A 19,118-nucleotide genomic window follows, 5' to 3' on the forward strand; every position below is an offset into this window, starting at 1 on the left:
AGAACACTTAAGATCTATTCTTTGAGCAAATTTCAAGTATACAATGCAGTATTATTAATTACACTCACCATGCTGTACATTAGATCTCTAGAATTTTTTCCTTTCCTTTCTTTTTTGCCATTTCCTTCTCCAGGGGATCTTCCTGACCCAGGGATTGAACCCGGGTCTCATTCATTGCAGATGGTATCCCACATTGCAGGGGGATCCTGAGAATCTTAAATTTATACTCAGTTCAGTTCAGTTCAGTCGCTCAGTCGTGTCCGACTCTCCGCAACCCCATGAATCACAGCACGCCAGGCCTCCCTGTCCATCACCAACTCCTGGAGTTCACTCAAACTCATGTCCACAGAGTCGGTGACGCCATCCAGCCATCTCATTCTCCATCGTCCCCTTCTCCTCCTACCCCCAACCTTTCCCAGCATCAGAGTCCTTTCCAGTGAGTCAACTCGTCGCATGAGGTGGCCAAAGTATTGCAGTTTCAGCTTTAGCATCAGTCCTTCCAATGAACACCCAGGATTGATCTCTTTTAGAATGGACTGGTTGGATCTCCTTGCAGTCCAAGGGACTCTCAAGAGTCTTCTCCAGCACCACAGTTCAAAAGCATCGATTCTTCGGCGATCAGCTTTCTTCACAGTCCAACTCTCACATCCATACATGACCACGGGAAAAACCATAGCCTTGACTAGACGGACCTTGGTTGGCAAAGTAATGTCTCTGCTTTTTAATATACTATCTAGGCTGGTCATAACTTTCCTTCCAAGGAGTAAGCGTCTTTTAATTTCATGGCTGCAATCAGCATCTGCAGTGATTTTGGAGCCCAAAAAAACAAAGTCTGACACTGTTTCCACTGTTTTTCCATCTATTTCCCAGGAAGTGATGGGACCAGATGCCATGATCTTTGTTTTCTGAATGTTGAGCTTCAAGCCAACCTTTTCACTCTCCTCTTTCACTTTCGTCAAGAGGCTTTTGAGTTCCTCTTCACTTTCTGCCATAAGGGTAGTGTCATCTGCATATCTGATGTTATTGATATTTCTCCCGGCAGTCTTGATTCCAGCTTGTGCTTCTTCCAGCCCAGCGTTCCTCATGATGTACTCTGCATATATGTTAAATAAGCAAGGTGACAATATACAACCTTGACGTACACCTTTTCCTATTTGGAACCAGTCTGTTGTTCCATGTACAGGTCTGACTGTTGCTTCCTGACCTGCATACAGGTTTCTCAAGAGGCAGGTCAGGTGGTCTGGTATTCCCATCTCTTTCAGAATGTTCCACAGTTTATTGTGATCCACACAGCCAAACTTGACTTCAAATTCTGAGATAGGATAAGTATAAGAAGTTAAGAAACAACCACTTTTCAGTGGTTTAAGTGTTTGCTGTTAATTAAAACCCAGAAATCACTGCGCTACCCACCACTGCTGCTCTGTTAAATAATATAGAACCTTTATATATATTAGACTAGAGTAAACCATGGGCTTCCCCAGTGGCTCAATGGTAAAGAATCAGCCTGTAATGCAGGAGCTACAGGAGATGCAGGTTCAATCCCTGGGTCAGGAAGATCCCCTGGAGAAGGGCAACCCATGGCAATATTCTTGCCTGGAGAATCCCATGGACAGAGGAGGCTGGCAGGCTACAGTCCATAGGGTCGCAGAGTTTTAGACGACTGAGAATAGATGCACAGGGTAAACCATATCACAGAACACAACACCATCTGTAATAGAAACCACCATTTACCATTAGGAGGAAACAATGAGGTAAATTTATGTATTAAAGTGGAATAATCCTCAGGATATACCAAGTGAAAAGACCGTGGTACAGAGCCATTCTTTAATTCTGTTTGCTTTTCTCTTTGCTATACCCATATATAATACTTCCTTTTAAAACGTGCCTCATAGTCTCAGTATCTTCGTGTTGTGCTAAAAAATAGGGTAGCATGTCCTTCTCAGGCAATGTTGCTTAGAAATCAGCACAGTGTGCTCTCCTGTACCTCTCCTCCCTCATTTCAAATTGTTGCAAAGACAGAGAATATTAAGTCCACAAGTGGGGACAGTGGAAAGAACACCAGCTTCGGAGTCAGTTCAGACCTGTGTCTGCGACAGAGCTGAAATCTTGAGCAAGTAAGTCCCTTAATTTTTCTGATTCTGAATTTTCTCTTTTGGCATATGGCAATGAAAATATGTGTATCTCATATTTACTCTGGGGATTAAAATAAAAGCGCATAAGCATGCAGCACAATGCTAAGTGCGTAATAAGTGCTTCATAAATGAAAGCTATCATTAATTTAGTTCCATGTCTATGGGAGTCATTTAGATTTTTAGAAGCTCTGCTTTCCCAGTTTTCCTTCAATAAGTACACTCTTAACACCTCAGCCTCTACTGATAAGATACTATGGAAAGTTAAGTAATTATGAGTGTCTTTCTGGTTCTTTCAGCACTTTTTAAGAGGAATGGGAGGGTGGGTGAGATAGGGATATAGGCTTAAGAGGCACAACATCGTATGTGTAAGTTGCTCAGTCATGTCCGAGTCTTTGCAACCCCATGAACTATACAGTCCATGGAATTCTCTAGGCCAAAATATTGGAGTGGGTAGCCTTTCCCTTCTCCAGGGGATCTTCCCAACACAGTATGTATAAAGTAAATGAGCAACAAGGATATATTGTACAATACAGGGAAATATAGCCATTATTTTGCAATAAGTTTAAATGGATAGAGTCTATAAAAATATTGAATCACTATTGTACACTTGAAATTATATAATATTGTAAATTAACTATGGGCTTCCCTGATAGTTCAGATGGTAAAGAATCTGCCTGCAATGTAGGAGACCCAGGTTCAATCCCTGAGTTGGGAAGATCCCCTGGAGAAGAGAATGGCTACCCACTCCTGTATTCTTGTCTGGAGAATCCCATGGACAGAGGAGGCTGGCAGGTTACAGTCCATGGGGACTACACTAAAAAAAGGGGGAGAAAGGAAAGCAAAATTCCCTAATTCCGTTTCTCATGACCAGAGAGTCATTTAAAGAAGAATGAACTGTGTCCTTTTGATTTCAAAATGGAGTTTACCTTTCTTTAGATACTTTTTGTGTGTTTATGATTAAATGTATTACTGTATGTTACAAGTTGAATGTTATGTATAATATTATTTATTATATAGAAGCCTAACTAGAAAAATAACCACAATTTAAAATAGGTCAATAGTATGGACTGAAAGCCAAAATCTGGGACAATTAATATACTGGATTCTCTTATTGATGTAAATTATATTGTAGGAATGTAGCCTTTTCATCTTTTTAAGGTTTTTGTTTCTTTCTTTTCAGCTCCTTCAGTCTGACATGACAGAAAAACCAATGTGTCCCTCCACACAAATACCCGATGGTGAAGATACAGTTGAGTATATCTTTCAAAGAGAACTCTGCATTGTGTACTTTAACAAGATTGTGTATTTTCAAAATACTGATTCAGTAAACTGATATAGACCTAGCTGATAAAGGCTTATCTTTATTATTTTGGGGCATGAATTCACTTTTATGCTGATTAGACTTAATCATTCCTCTGTCAATGGACATTTAGGTTGCTTCCATGTCCTGGCCATTGTAAATAGTGCAGTGAACATGGGGTGCATATATCCTGTCAGTTCAGTTCAGTTCAGTCGCTCAGTCGTGTCCGACTCTTTGCAACCCCATGAATCACAGCATGCCAGGCCTCCCTGTCCATCACCAACTCCCGAGTTCACTCAAACTCACGTCCATCAGGTCGGTGATGCCATCCAGCCATCTCATTCTCTGCCATCCCCTTCTTCTCTGGCCCCCAGTCTTTCCCAGCATCAGTCTTTTCATCTCTCTTTGCATGAGGTGGCCAAAGTATTGGAGTTTCAGCTTCAACATCAGTCCTTCCAATGAACACCCAGGACTGATCTCCTTTAGAATGGACTGGCTGGATCTCCTTGCAGTCCAAGGGACTCTGAAGAGTCTTCTCCAACACCATAGTTCAAAAGCATCAATTCTTTGGCGATCAACTTTCTTCACAGTCCAACTCTGAGCATGTTTTTCTCTGGATATAGGCCCTGGAGTGGGATTGCTGGGTCATATGGTGTTCTATTTTCAGTTTTTTAAGGAGCCTCCATACTGTTCTCCATAGTATGCGTACTGATGTACATTCCCACCAGCAGTGTCGGAAGGCTCCCTTCTCTCCACACCCTCTCCAGCATTTATCATTTGTGGATTTTTTGATGATAGTCATTCTAGCTGGCATGAGGTGATATCTCATCGTGTTTTTGATTTGCATTTCTCTAATAATTAGCGCTGTTGAACATCTTTGCATGTGCTTCTTGGCCATCTATGTCTTCCTTGGAGAAATGTCTGTTTAGATCTGCCCGTTTTTGGATTGGGTTTTTTGTTTTGATTCTGTTAAACATCACAAGCTCTTTGTAAATTTTGGAGACTAATCCATTGTCAGTCACATCATTTTCAAATATTTTCTCCCAATCTGTGAGTTGTCTTTTTGTTTTGTTTATTGTTTCCTTTGCTGTGCAAAAGTCCTTGAGTTTAGATAGGTCCCATTTATTTTTGTTTTTATTTCCATTATTCTGGGAGAGCAATCAAAAAAGATATTGCTGTGATTTATGTCAGAGAATGTTCTGCCTATGTTTTCCTCTAGGAGTTTCACAGTATCCAGTCTCACATTTAAAGTCTTTAATCCCTTTTGAGCTTACTTTTGTGTATGGTGTTAAAGAATGATAAAAATTCATTTTTTTCATGTAGCTGTCCAGTTTTCCCAGCACCATTTATTGAAGAGACTGTTTTTTCTATGTTGTATAGTCTTGCCTCTTTTGTCATAGATTGTGAAGCTGTGAAAGTCACTGAGCCATGTCCAACTCTTTGAAACCCAGGAATTCTCCAGTCCAGAATACTGAACTGGGTGGCCTTTCCCTTCTCCAGAGGATCTTCCCAACCCAGGGATTTAATCCAGGTCTCCCGCATTGCAGGAGGATTCTTTACCAGCTGAGCCACAAGAAAAGCCCAAGAATATTGGAGTGGGTAGCCTATCCCTTCTTCAGGGGGTCTTCCCAACCCAGGAATCAAACCAGGGTCTACTGCATTGCAGGCGGATTCTTAACCAACTGAACTATCAGGGAAGCCTTGTCACAGATTAATTGACTTAATCTATGATCAGGTGCATGTGTTTATTTCTGGGTTCTGTTTGCAGTTAAATATCAATGATGGTTTAAATAATTGTTGTATATCTCTTGCATCTGCAGACATTTTAATATATTTATTTTATTTATTTGGCTGCACTGGGTCTTAGCTGCAGCACGTGGGATCTTTAGTTGTAGCATGTGGGATCTAGTTCCCCAACCAGGGATTAAACCCAGGCCCCCTGCATTGGGAGCATGTAGTCTTAGCCACTGGAGAAGGCAATGGCAACCCACTCCAGTACTCTTGCCTGGAAAATCCCATGGGTGGAGGAGCCTGGTAGGCTTCACTCCATGGGGTCGCTAAGAGTCGGACACGACTTCACTTTCACTTTCACTTTTCACTTTCATGCATTGGAGAAGGAAATGGCAACCCACTCCAGTGTTCTTGCCTGGAGAATCTCAGGGACGGGAGAGCCTGGTAGGCTGCTGTCTATGGGGTCGCACAGAGTCAGACACGACTGAAGCGACTTAGCAGCAGCAGCACTCTTAGCTACTGGACCCCCAGGGAAGTCTTCAGACATTTTTAGTAGTGCAAAAGACTATTCCAGGTTTTCTTTGGGGGGAAGGTCTCTTAAATTTATTTTTAACTGGAGGTTAATTGCTTTACAATGTGTTGGTTTCTGCTATACGACAGCATGAATCAGCCATAAGTATACATATATCCCCTTCCTCAAGACTATTCTAATTTCACTCCAATGAATAAAAAATGAAAACTCCAGAACCTCCTAATGGGTGCAAAGAACAGTACTACTTTGATACATATGCTTGTGAAACTTTAGGTAGTGATAATAAATAATTTTTAAATGAAGTTATTTTAGAAAATGGCAGGGTGACTGCTTTTTAATTACTTTACTGAGTGGGAAATTGAACAAAGTTCAATTTTACGATGAACCTCTCTACGAGGGAAAACATAGTACCTCACATAAACTTTTGCACTAAAAGGGAGTAGCATGTCTGAATGAGTGAAAACTGGGTTTTAGAACTGTCTTTGGTCAAAACGTCAAATAGATCCATGAGTACTGAGCTACGTTAAATAGTGGTTGCTTATGTCTGAATAATGGTTCTCATGATGTTTTCCTCCAAACATGCATGTTTTCTCTAGATCTTAGTTTAAATCAAACTACCATATTTTTTCACACTGTCATCATCTTGGATTGAGGTATGGTGCACAGTGCTTCTCCATATGGTGTACCAGATTGGGGTGTTGGGTGCAGTGGTCTGAACCAGGAACTCTAATCCTCTGCATTTGGCCCCCTTAGGCAAGCAAAACTAGACTAAGCACAAAAGAAGCAGTTACATCTTATTTGATCACCTAGATTCCATCTTACTTTTCCTGGGGACCCTAGTGGGCTTTGCTGGTGTCAAAACTACTGTCAGAGTCCTATCTCAGTGACTAAACCACTGGCTTATGCCCATTCCATTTTATCTTTGGCCTCTCTGATGCATTAAATCATAGTGAGTGCTCCTTTGTTAACATGACATTAAAATGATAACATTTTCGAATAAGCTGATCCCCAAGGTCAGTTGGTCAAACTTTAATCTGATACATAAATGTTTGCTACAAATGCTTTGACAAGTAACCTTCCAACCTTTTTTTGAACCCCTTACAATTGGCAACTTATTCTCCCTTTTGAAATTAAAAATACCATTCTCACATTATTAAAAGAAAAAGTCAAACAGTAGAAAAGAGAAAATTCTCTTCTCAATCTAGTTCTTTACAGGCACTAGTCTAATCTTCGGACAACTTTTTATGTCAGCACGTACAAATCAATCTTATTCTTTTTAATAGCTCTATTTTACTGTTGTAAATACTTTTCTTCAATAACAAGTCCCCTATTAGTAGCTATAAGGTAATTTTTGGTTTTGTTTTTGTTTTCTGTTATTCTATACAATACTGCTTTGAATATGCTCTACATACCTTTTTATGTACATGATGAAATATTTTCCTAGAAATGAAATTATTGGGTCAGATAGTATATGCCATTTAAATTGATAGTAATTATCAAAATGCTCTATAAAGTTACATTTACACTCCAGCCACCAACATACAAAGATGCCTGGTATCTCTCTCTTAAATTGGAATTCAAGGCTTAAGTAGATCCATTTAATTTTTGCGTAACTTTAATTATGAGAAAATCCTTCTCATATATCGTATAAAATTAGTCCTTTGGAATTTGTCCCCTTTTGCCATTCCCTTGAATGCCACAAAATAATGTAATCCTTTTTCCATAGGACAGTCTTCATGTGTTTTCAGATCTGTTCCTCTAAAATGCTTTTTTTGCTCACCTTCAAATATTCAGTTTATTACATAGATTTTTTAGAAATTGAGGTATCATTGACATATAACATTAGATTAGTTTTGAGTGTGCAACATAATGCTTTGATTTTGTATAGGTTATATGCGTTAGTCACTCAGTCATGTCTGATTCTTTGCGACCCCATGGACTGTAGCCCACCAGGCTCCTCTGTCCATGGGATTCTCCAGGCAAGAATACTGGAATGAATTGCTGTTCCCTTCTCCAGAGGATCTTCCCTACCCAGGGATTGAACCCTGATCTCCTTCATTGCAGGCAGATTCTTAACCCTTTGGGCTACAGGGAGGTCCTTACGGCATGACGACTACCATAATAGGTTAGTTAGCATCCATTACCACATGTTGTTCCATCTATTCTCTTCTCACATAATGTTTTAAATTCTGTTATTCGCCTAGTCAGTCTCCTTTGGATTCTTTTTCCCTCTCTCCTCTCTTTTGCCTTTTCTTCCTCTCATTCTCCCTTCCTCTTTTCCTTCTTTCTTCTCTGGCCCCTTTCCTTCCAGGCTATTTATAATGAGCACCAACAATGTACCAGAAACTATGCAAAATGTGAGATGATGTACAGTGTTCTAGGGTCCTTCTTAGAGTAGAAGACGAATTTCCAAGGAAAGTTCCCACAGAGATAAGCTCAGACTGCCCATCCTTTATCTGGATACACTGACCACCCTAGTTTTTTTTCTCTACAGTTATATTACAATGTTAAATTTTTACCTTTATAATCATCTGAGTTTCTTGCTTGTTCTTCCTCTTTATGCTTTTATCAAGCTTCACTTGCCATTAGGCCATGGATTGTAAATGCAACATGATGTGTTTAATTCTTTTGGATTTTTCCTTAGTTTTCTCATCTGTCACAATATTTTTATAGTTGACACTATATTGATTCTTTTTTCTGTCTCCCTGTCTGGTCATTCTTCATCTTTTTAGGCTTCTCTTTTTACCTTCTGAGAGTGGGCATTTTCCCATGTCTCATTCTTGTTCTTTTTTATCTTTCTTCAAGCCTCCACTGTGCTCAAATATATATAATCGCCTTCAGGGTACTTCTATACTTTCATTAGAATTAAAATTTCAAAATTCAAACTTATCTTGTTCTCACACAAAAAATGTACTAACTTCCTTTTCTAATTTTCCTATTACTGGTCATAGTATCTATACCTGATTAGTGGTCAAGTTCTTTTGATTTTTTTCCCCAGAAAGCCTCCTCATTCTCTATATTTTTTATTCACACTAGTAATTTTATTACCATTCATTTTAGAAAAGTTTATTTATTTCTGGCTGCATTGCTGTCTTCATTGCTACATGTGGGCTTTCTCTAGTTGCGGGGAGCTGGGGCTACTCTCTAGCTGTGGTGCATGGGCTTCTCAACGCTAGGTGGTTTCTCTTGTTGAGGAGCATAGGCTCTAGGCACAAGGGCTTCGGTAGTTGCAGCACACAGGCTCAGTAGTTTAAAAGCATAAAAAGGAAGAAATAGTTTAAAAGCATAAAGAGGAAGAAGCAAGTGGCATAGGGGCTTAGTTGCCCTGAGGCATGTGATATATTCCTTGACCAGGGATCGATCCTGTGTCCCCTGCATTGGTAGGTGGATTCTTAACCACTAGACCACAAGGGAAGCCCTACCACTCACTTTTATAAGGGCAGGTCTTCCCAACTCACGGCTCTAGTTTCTTCTCCAGGCCACTTTGCATGCTAGTGCCTTGTTCATCTTTTTGAAATGTTTCTTCCTTCTATTTTTCTCTGACTCAAATCTCCAGCCACTGCCCATTACTAACTCAATAAAATCCATATTCCTTAGCCTCATATCCAAAAACTCCTTATTGTTAGGGCCCTTTTTATCTTTTAAGTCTTCTCAATTTAAGTCTTTTTCTTCAGTTTTCCCAATTTAAGTCTTTTCCTTTAGGTAGGTGAGTTCTTTACAACACAAGGGCAAATAGTACATTGTTCATTTGCCATATTTCCCTCTTGATCATAATATCTACTTCCTCCATACAAATCTCATCCTATTTTCAAGAGCCAATCTGTCACCTTTTAAAATTATTTGTAACTCCTCCACGTTCACAGTCATCTATCCTTCTTTCAAATTCCTATATTTTTAAATTGACTTTTCTAAAATTTTGGTACTTAGTATGATATTCAGTTCAGTTCAGTTGCTCAGTCGTGTCCGACTCTTTGCGACCCCATGAATCACAGCACACCAGGCCTGCCTGTCCATCACTAACTCCCGGAGTTCACTCAAACTCACGTCCATCGAGTCGGTGGTGCCATCCAGCCATCTCATTCTCTGTGGTCGTCTTCTCCTGCCCCCAATCCCTCCCAGCATCAGAGTCTTTTCCAGTGAGTCAACTCATCACATGAGGTGGCCAAAGTATTGCAGTTTCAGCTTTAGCATCAGTCTTTCCAATGAACACTCAGAAATGATCTCCTTTAGAATGGACTGGTTGGATCTCCTTGCAGTCCAAGGGACTCTCAAGAGTCTTCTCCAGCACTACAGTTCAAAAGCATCAATTCTTCGGCGATCAGCTTTCTTCACAGTCCAACTCTCACATCCACGCATGACCACTGGAAAAACCATAGCCTTGACTAGATGGACCTTTGTTGGCAAAGTAATGTCTCTGCTTTTTAATATACTATCTAGGTTGGTCATAACTTTCCTACCAAGGAGTAAGCGTCTTTTAATTTCATGGCTGCAATCAGCATCTGCAGTGATTTTGGAGCCCAAAAAATAAAGTCTGACACTGTTTCCACTGTTTTCCTATCTATTTCCCATATTTTAATTTTTCCTGCATGGTTTTTATTCTCCTTGAAATGATCTGCTCTTCATAAATAAAACTGTCTGACTTATAGAACATTAGAGTGTGAAGAATTTTAAGCTCACCTGGTCGAATGTTCTCATTTTATAGAAGAGAAAACAGGCATCAGTGACTGTCCCAAAGGCTCACAATGACTAATGACTTTTCTTATTCAGCTACCTTTCCCCATATGACTGGGGGAAAAGCTCATTGATTACAGGGTAAACATCACGGCTTCTCAGAGCTTGTAGAGTCCTTTGTAATTTACAGACTTTGCATGCAGTATCCCATTTTCTAGATGTAGTCTGTATGTCCTTGCTATCATGAGAGATTAAAATAATGTATGGCTAGCATTTCAGTTTCACTTGAATGCATATGAAATAATCCTTTTCATGGTAGGTTAAACCTTATATTTTTATATACTTACCTTATGTATACCTTATATACCTTCTTAATTTGCTTTACTGTGGATGATGCAAAGGTGAAATCAAGAAAGAGATTTGCATGATCATAAATGCCAAAGTAGTAGAACCTGAAATGTTGAAGTTTTCTACATAAATTATATCAGAATTTTATAAAAATATATATTATAAAAAAGAACTTTCAGCCCGACGGAAGATGTTTGTTAAGTAATTGTGATGATTCAGAACTTTGCTTGTTCTATTTGTTCTGTGGGTAAAATCTCAGTGCTAATGAGGCCAAGGTTTCTGGTCTTTTCCTGATAAGAAAATGGGCTATATTTTGTTCTATGGACACTTTGATCTGGTTGCAACCCTGAGTTGCAGTTTTTAAAATGAGTAAAGCCTATCACAAGGGAGTCTAGGGCAGAGAGGACAATAGAGCATCCAAATCTGTTATTGTTTCATATCACCTTCAGATTTTATGGGTCAGAATGTTCTCTTTGAATAGAGAACTCAGAATTTGCCACATATATTAAACCCCACTAAGAGCACAAAGAGTAACAAATTAAAATTTTTTCTTATTTGATTGTATTTTCAGTTTAGTATTGCTCAATGTGCTGTCTTTAAATATAAGATCCCCATGGAATTTTTATTAATTAATCCTTGGTTGATGCCTGGATTCCTGATTGGGACCAAATAGGACCCTGGTAGGGTCCTATCCCTACCCTTCATTGTTCATTTCAGTTCAGTTCAGTTCAGTTCAGTCGCTCAGTCGTGTCCGACTCTCCGCGACCCCATGAATCACAGCACGCCATTGTTCATTTAGCATGTACTAATTCAGCTAAAGCTGAGCGCCGAAGAATTGATGCTTTTGAACTGTGGTGTCGGAGAAGACCCTTGAGAGTCCCTTGGACTGCAAGGAGATCCAACCAGTCCATCCTAAAGGAAATCAGTCCTAAATATTCACTGAAAGGACGGATGCTGAAGCTGAAACTCCAATATTTTGGCTACCTAATGTAAAGAACTGACTCATTGGAAAAGACCCTGATGCTGGGAAAGATTGAAAGCAGGAGGAGAAGGGGATGACAGAAGATGAGATGGTTGGATGGCATCACTGATGCGATGGACTTGAGTTAGAGTAGGCTCTGGGAGTTGGTTTTGGACAGGGAAGCCTGGTGTGCTGCAGTCCATAGGGTCGCAAAAAGTAGAGCATGATTGAGTGACTGAACTGAACCGAACTGAATTCAACTAACAACTGTATCATCGTCTTTTGTGTATCTAAAATTACCTATTGGGAATTCCCTGGTGGTCCAGTAGTTAAGACTCCACACTTCCAACGCAAGAGGTATGGGTTCAATCCCTGGTCAAGGAATGTGATCCCACATGCCAAGTGATGTGACCAAAAATAAAATAAAATAACCTATCACTTAATCCATTATACCCATCTTTTTCTGTAGATTCTTAAACATGTTCATAATAGTTATAGTGTTTATCTGCCAATTCCTCATTGTGTGGGTGTTTCTACTGATTGTGTTTGTCCTTGGCTGTGAGAGAGATTCTTTTCTGCTTCTTCACATCTAGTAATTTTGATTATACATTGTAGAAAGTCTAAATTCTATTATTATATTTCTCTAAAGAGTAGTGAATTTGTTTTAGCAGTTAGATTACTGGCAAGTCATTTGGACCCTGTTGAGTCACGATATTCTTTGTAAAGGTGGATTTACCTTCATTGTACCCTTCGACTTGGGAGTAACTCTTTAACTTAGAACATAATCCTTGATCCTATAGCAAGTCCTTTTACAAATTTAAATTAAAAGTTCAAAGTGTTTAAAGTGTTGATCAAACTTGCCTAACTGGGAAGAAGCTTAAACTCCAAACTCTGTACCCTTGGGTCTTCCCAGTACCACTGCTAAGATACCAGCTCGGTGTTTTTAGAATGCCAATTCCTCTGTTTCCACTGGGCTCTTTACAGTCACGCCTGCACGTCGGAGTTAGACTCAGCCAAGTGTTCTAAAGTCTGCAAATTTGGGTCTCCCCATGCTGTGGCTAGCTCTTCGAAGATTTCTTTCTCTGTATCCTGGTATTTTGCCAGCCCCAAATTCTAACAGATTTCCCAGCTCAAGATTGTCGCTCTCTGCTTGAGCTCTACGTTTCAAGTTTCTTATTCACTAGGGAGTCGCTTCACGGGAGTATGTGGATAAATCTAGTTTCACCTATTATGCTAAATTGTTTCCCGAATTTGATTTATTCTTGTTTCTGCCTTCTTTTCTTTCTGTCCCAATGCTTTCAAACAGTTGTTCTTGTTGTTAATGTAAGGAAAGGTAAAATGCTGTTAAGTTACTCTGCTATCACCAAAAGTTAGGCATGTACACACAATTTTTTATCTTACTCTTTAAAGAGTTTCATGTATTTCTAAATTTATTAAAGCATTTTTATAAATATCTTTAATGACTGAAGAATGCCCCAGTGTGTATGTGAATAAATATATTATAATTTACTTGGATATTCTGTTACAAGGAGTCATATATTTGGATGTTAGAGAGCTACAGCAAACACTATTTTGCATAAAGAATTTGTGAAAATTTCTAGTTGTTTGGGAAAGATTTCCAGGGCTGAGACTAGTATAGATTAATAAGGCTTCTTTGAATTACTTTCTACTTTTAAAAATTATCAATTCATAAATTTATTATAATAAATTATAATAAATAATAAAATATAATAAATACATTATTAATGGATTTCTGGGTTTCTAGGTTTGTGTTATTAGCAGTGGATTCCTTTAACAACTTGATACAGCACAAGTTCTCAGAGGCATATCACAAATATGAAGTCAAAGTTTTTAGTTACTTTTTAAAAAATTCAAATAAAGTTTTATTTCCTTGCATGTATTAACATATACTGGATCTCCTGAATATATTACCAAACTGAAGAAGAACGAAACAATGTTGTTTTCTTTTTTCCACAAAAATAATTTATTATTGTAGAGTAACATACTGGGCTTTCTTGTGGTATGTCTTTAACTTCCTACTTTTAAACTTAGAAAAATAGTCTATTTGAGTGTGAACAGAGATAGTGTCATTATTTATAAAAATTATGACAAAAATCTATATATCTGGTTATGATCTCTCTTCTTATAAATTTGCTTCATTTGCATCTTGTCTGAAGTATGATAATCAAAAGATATTTGATCATTTGAATGATCATATGAAATGATATCATTTCTCAAATAATCATTTCCATTTCTTTGACATATTAATATAGTCATTGTCAAGTGATATCTTCTATCTAATCAAAATGTTGTTTTTTTCTTTAAGCAAAAAGAAGATAATATCCGTTGCTTAAATATGCTTGGCCATTTTGGTTTCGATTGTTTGGCTCGTCAGCTGGTGGACAAATCTGTTCAACAAGGATTCTTTTTTAATATTCTCTGTGTGGGTAAGTGCCAACCCCTTCTCATGAATTATTTCTTAATTGTTCATTTCAACTTATTTTAAGCAGCATAACACTGGTGCTGTTACTTTAAGACTGTCTTTGTGTTTGCATTGGTTTGCATCTTCTTAGCCATGTTACTTCGACATTTTTTCTCTAAGTGTTTCAGTGCTCTTCAAAATCTGATACACCTTTGTGTATTTTCTCTTTCCATGTTATGTTAATGATGGATGGAGTGAAAAGTATCATATATATTTCAAGGACATTCCAGTCTTTGAAGTATTTGGGATGCTTTGTAAACCATTCTAGGGAGGGGACAGGGTGTTACTTCACAGATATCTTATGCCCCTATGACGTGTCTGTTTCCTTACAGGGGAAACTGGAATTGGAAAATCAACCTTGATTGACACACTGTTCAATACTAATTTGAAAGACAAAAAATCTTCACATTTTTACTCAAGTGTTGGACTTAAAATTCAGACATATGAACTCCAGGAAAACAATGTTCAGTTGAAATTAACTGTTGTGAAAACAGTGGGCTATGGTGATCAAATAAACAAGGAAGCCAGGTGAGTGTTTTCTTATTTTAATTTTAAAAGTTATTGTTATTTCAAGGAATTTGCCTTTTTCTCCATATATTAAAAAGTAATGTTCTAGAATATATCTAAAATTTAATCACTTTGTTGTACAGCAGAAATTAGCACAACACATAAATCAACTATACTTCAATTAAAAAATAATAAAGTGGGTCTATTGTAGATGGCCTGTAGTTGGATTTTTTTTTTAATCCATTCAGCCACTCTTTGTCTTTTGATTGGGGAGTTTACTCCTTTCAAATGGGCTTCCCTGGTAGCTCAGCTGTTAAAGAATCTGCCTACAATACAGAAGACCTCAGTTTGATTCCTGGATTGGGAAGATCCCCTGGAGAAGGGAAAGGCAGCCCACTTCAGTATTCTGACCTGGAGAATTCAGGGTCTCAAAGAGTCAGATGCGACTTTCACTTTTCACTCTTTTCAAATAATTATATGTAGTATATACTCTATAATATATAGTAATGTTGCTGCTGCTAAGTTGCGTCAGTCGTGTCCAACTCTGTGCGACCCCATAAACGGCAGCCCAACAGGCTCCCCCGTCCCTGGGATTCTCCAGGCAAGAGTATTGGAGTGGGGTGCCATTGCCTTCTCCGAGTATACAGTAATACATATGAGGAATTATTCACAAGGAATGACTTACTATGATTATTTTGCTATATGTTTTCTGTCTATCTTGTAGTTCCCTTGTTCCTCATTTCCTCTTTTTAGTTTCTTTGTATTTTGTTGATTTCTGTAGTGATGTGTTTTCTTTCTTTCTCTTTTTCTTTTATGTATCTTTTATTTTGTGGTTATCATGAGGCTTATATAAAGCATTTTATAACAGTTTATTTTCAAGCTTATAAAAACTTCAATCACATGCACAATTTTACAGTTTTACCTGTCCTTCACTTTGATATCAAACTTCATATTTTTATGTTGTTCATCCATTCGAAGATTTTTGTATTTATAGTTATTTATACATTTTTGTTTTTACTTCTATGTTACAGGCAAAAGTGATTAACATACCTTTTTCATTATAGTGTTACAATATTCTCTGTTTGTCTATATTTACCTTTATTGACCTTTACCATTGAATTTTATACTCCTATGTGCTTTTGTGTTACTATAATGAGTCCACTTGTTTCAACTTAAATAACTGCCTTTAGCATTTCTTTTCAGGTAGATCTAGAGGCATTTCTTTTAAGGCAAATTTAGTGGTGATGAACTTCCTCAATATTTATTTGTCTGGGAAGTATTTTTTTTTCTTTCATTTCTAAAAGGTAGTTGGTAGATTTTTTCTTTTTATCTTGACTATATTATCCTGTTCTTTTCTAGCCTGCAAATTTTATGCTGAGAAATTGGCTCATGGTCTTTTGGGGGCTCCCTTATATGTGATGAGTTGCTTTTCTGTTGCTGCTTGCAAAATTTACTTTTTGTCTTTGACTTTTTAAAAAGAAATTTTATTGGCGTATAGTTGTTTTACAATGATGCATTTTTGTCTATTGTGCAGCAAAGTGAGTCAGCCATATACATACATGTGCTGTGTGCTCATTTGCTCTGTCATGTCTGACTCTTTCTGACCCAGGGACTGCAGCCCACCAGGTTCCTCTGTTCATGGAATTTTCCAGGCAAGAATACTGGAGTGGGTTGCCATTTCCTACTCCAACACATATATACAATCCCCCTTTTTTGGATTTCCTTCCTATTTGGGTCACCAAAGGGCACTGAGTAGGGTTCCCTGTGCTATACAGTAGATTCTCATTAGCTATCCATTTTATACACAGTCGTGTATATATGTCTATCTCAATCTCCCAGTTCATCCCACCCCTCCATTTCCCCCCTTGGTGTCCATATATTTGTTCTCTATGTCTGTGTCTCTATTTCTGATTTGCAAATAAATTCATCTGTACCATTTTTCTAGATTTCACATATATGTGTTAATATACAATGTTTGTTTTTCTCTTTCTGACTTACTTCACTGTATGACATTCTCTAGGTCCATCCACACCTCTACAAATGGCACAATTTGTTTCTTTTTATGGCTGAGTAATATTCCATTATATATATATGCCACATCTTCTTTATTCATTCCTCTGTCGATGAACATTTAGGTCGCTTCCATGTCTTGGTTATTGTAGATAGTGCTGGAGTGAACACTGGGGTGCATGTATCTTTTGGAATTATGGTTTTCTCTGGGTAAACGCCAGGAGTTGGATTGCTAGGGCATATGGTAGCTTTATTTTTAGATTTTAAAAGGAACCTCTGTACTGTTCTCCATACTGGCTGTATCAATTTACATTCCCTCCAACAGTGTTTGGATTTCCTTTCCTCCACACCCTATCCAGCATTCTTTGCTTGTAGATTTTTTGATGGTGGCCATTTTGACCAGTGTAAGGTGACAACTCATTGATTTGCATTTCTCTAATAATTAATGATGTTGAGCATCTTTTCATGTGTTTTTGGTCATGTGTATATCTTCTTTGGGGAAATGTCTACTTAGTTCTTCTACCCATTTTTTGATTGGGTTGTTTGTTGTTTTGATATTGAGCCACATGAGCTGTTTGCATATTTTGGAGATTGATCCCTTGTCAGTTGCTTCATTTGCAAATATTTTCTCCCATTCTGAGAGTTGTCTTTTTTTGTCTTGTTTATGGTTTCCTTGGCTGTGCAAAAGTTTTTAAGTTTAATTAGGTCCTCTTTGTTTATTTTTGTGTTTATTTTCATTACTTTAGTTGGTGGGTCTAAAAAGATCTTGCTGCAATTTCTGTCAAAGAGTGTTCTGCCTATGTTTTCCTCTGAGAGTTTTATAGTGTCTGACTTACATTTAAGAATGTGCTGAGCTGTATACCCCGCCCCCACCTCAGCTGGGACCTAGAACACTTGCATCACATCCAAAAATTCTCTTGTGCTTTAGTCAATTTACCCTTGTGCTGATACCATGCTGTATTAATTATTTTAGCTTCACAGTAAGTCCTAATATAGGAAGAATACATCTTCTTCATTTTTTTTCAGTATATCTTGAGGATTCTTTGTTCTTTGCACTTATATATATGTATACATACAAAAAACTTGGATTCTAATTGGGAGCGCATTGAACTGAGAGAGCATTTTGCCTTTCTGTGAACAGAAAATATTATTCATTTTTGACTGTGCTGTATCTTCCTTGCTGTTCATGGGCTTTCACTAGTTGTGGCAAGTGGGGGCTACTCTTCCTTGTGGTTCACAGACTTCTTGTGGTGGTGGCTTCTCTTGCTGTGGAGCATGGGCTCTAGGCATGTGGGCTCAGTAGTCACAGCACTCAGACTCAATAGTTGCAGAACACCGGCCCTAGAGTGTGGGCTCAGCAGTTACACTGCACAAGGTTAGCTGACCCTCAGCGTGTGGAATCTTCCTTGCCCAGGAATCTAACCCATGTCTCCTGCATTGGCAAGCAGATTCTTAACCACTGTACCACTAAGTAAGTAAGTAAGTGTTAGTCGCTCAGTCGTGCCCGACTCTTTGCGACCCCATGGACTGCAGCCCATCAGGCCCCTGTGTCCATGAGACTTTCCAGGAAAGGACACTGGAGTGGGCTGCCATTTCCCTCTGTACCACTAGTCAAGTCCAATAATGGGCCTTTTTATTAGTTTAAAATTGTTATCTTTGTAAGGACATGTTATGAACATTTTAATTGCTGGGGCAAGCTAGTGAGTGCGCATATTCACTATATAGTAAATGATAAAATCACAGACTTCAGATGATATTAATCTATTATTTTAAATGTTTGAATAATCTTTTTTTTTTTCAGCTATCAGCCAATTGTTGACTATCTAGATGCTCAATTTGAGTCCTATCTTCAAGAAGAATTGAAAATTAAACGTTCCTTAAGTGACTACCATGATTCCCGTGTCCATGTGTGCCTTTACTTCATTTCACCTACAGGACAGTCTCTGAAGTCTCTTGATATATTAACCATGAAGAACATTGACAGCAAGGTGCGTTTGGTAAATCCATCAGCGTGTCAAGATTTGATACTTATTTTGAAACAATACAAATCTTGAATTTCCCTAGTGGTCCAGTAGTTAAGAATCCATCTGTGGGTGCAGAGGACATGGGTTGAATTTCTAGTCCGGGAAGATCCCATATGCCGCGGGGCAACTAAGCCCATGTGCCACAACTACTGAACCTAAGAAACAGTGCAAATCTTGAAAGCTTTTGCACACAAGAACTTGGCTTCCCTGGTGGCTCAGATGGTAAAGAGTCTGCCTGCAGTACAGAAGACTGGGTTTGATTCCTGGTTTGGGAAGATCCCCTGGAGAAGGAAATGGCAACCCACTCCAGTATCCTTGCCTGGAAAATTCCATGGACGGAGGAGCATAGCAGGCTACAGTCCATGGGGTCACAAAGAGTCGAACACAACTGAGTGACTTCACATATATATAATTTTTTCT

General features: G+C 38.4%; 1 protein-coding gene across 1 annotated transcript in view; it reads left to right on the forward strand.

Annotated features, from left to right (window-relative positions):
- SEPTIN14 (septin 14) overlaps window positions 1–19,118 on the forward strand; it is a 34,690-nt gene that overhangs the window by 1,815 nt on the left and 13,757 nt on the right. The window contains exons 2-5 of the mRNA XM_088832796.1: window positions 3,313–3,381; window positions 14,002–14,122; window positions 14,490–14,685; window positions 18,476–18,662. Coding sequence (XP_088688922.1) covers window positions 3,313–3,381; window positions 14,002–14,122; window positions 14,490–14,685; window positions 18,476–18,662 — 573 coding nt within the window. The remainder of the gene's footprint in view (window positions 1–3,312; window positions 3,382–14,001; window positions 14,123–14,489; window positions 14,686–18,475; window positions 18,663–19,118) is intronic.

The sequence above is a fragment of the Moschus berezovskii genome, chromosome 27 (assembly GCF_049115385.1).
Source record: "Moschus berezovskii isolate FMDL1 chromosome 27, NW_MosBer_1.0, whole genome shotgun sequence".
In the NCBI taxonomy this organism is placed as follows: domain Eukaryota; kingdom Metazoa; phylum Chordata; class Mammalia; order Artiodactyla; family Moschidae; genus Moschus; species Moschus berezovskii.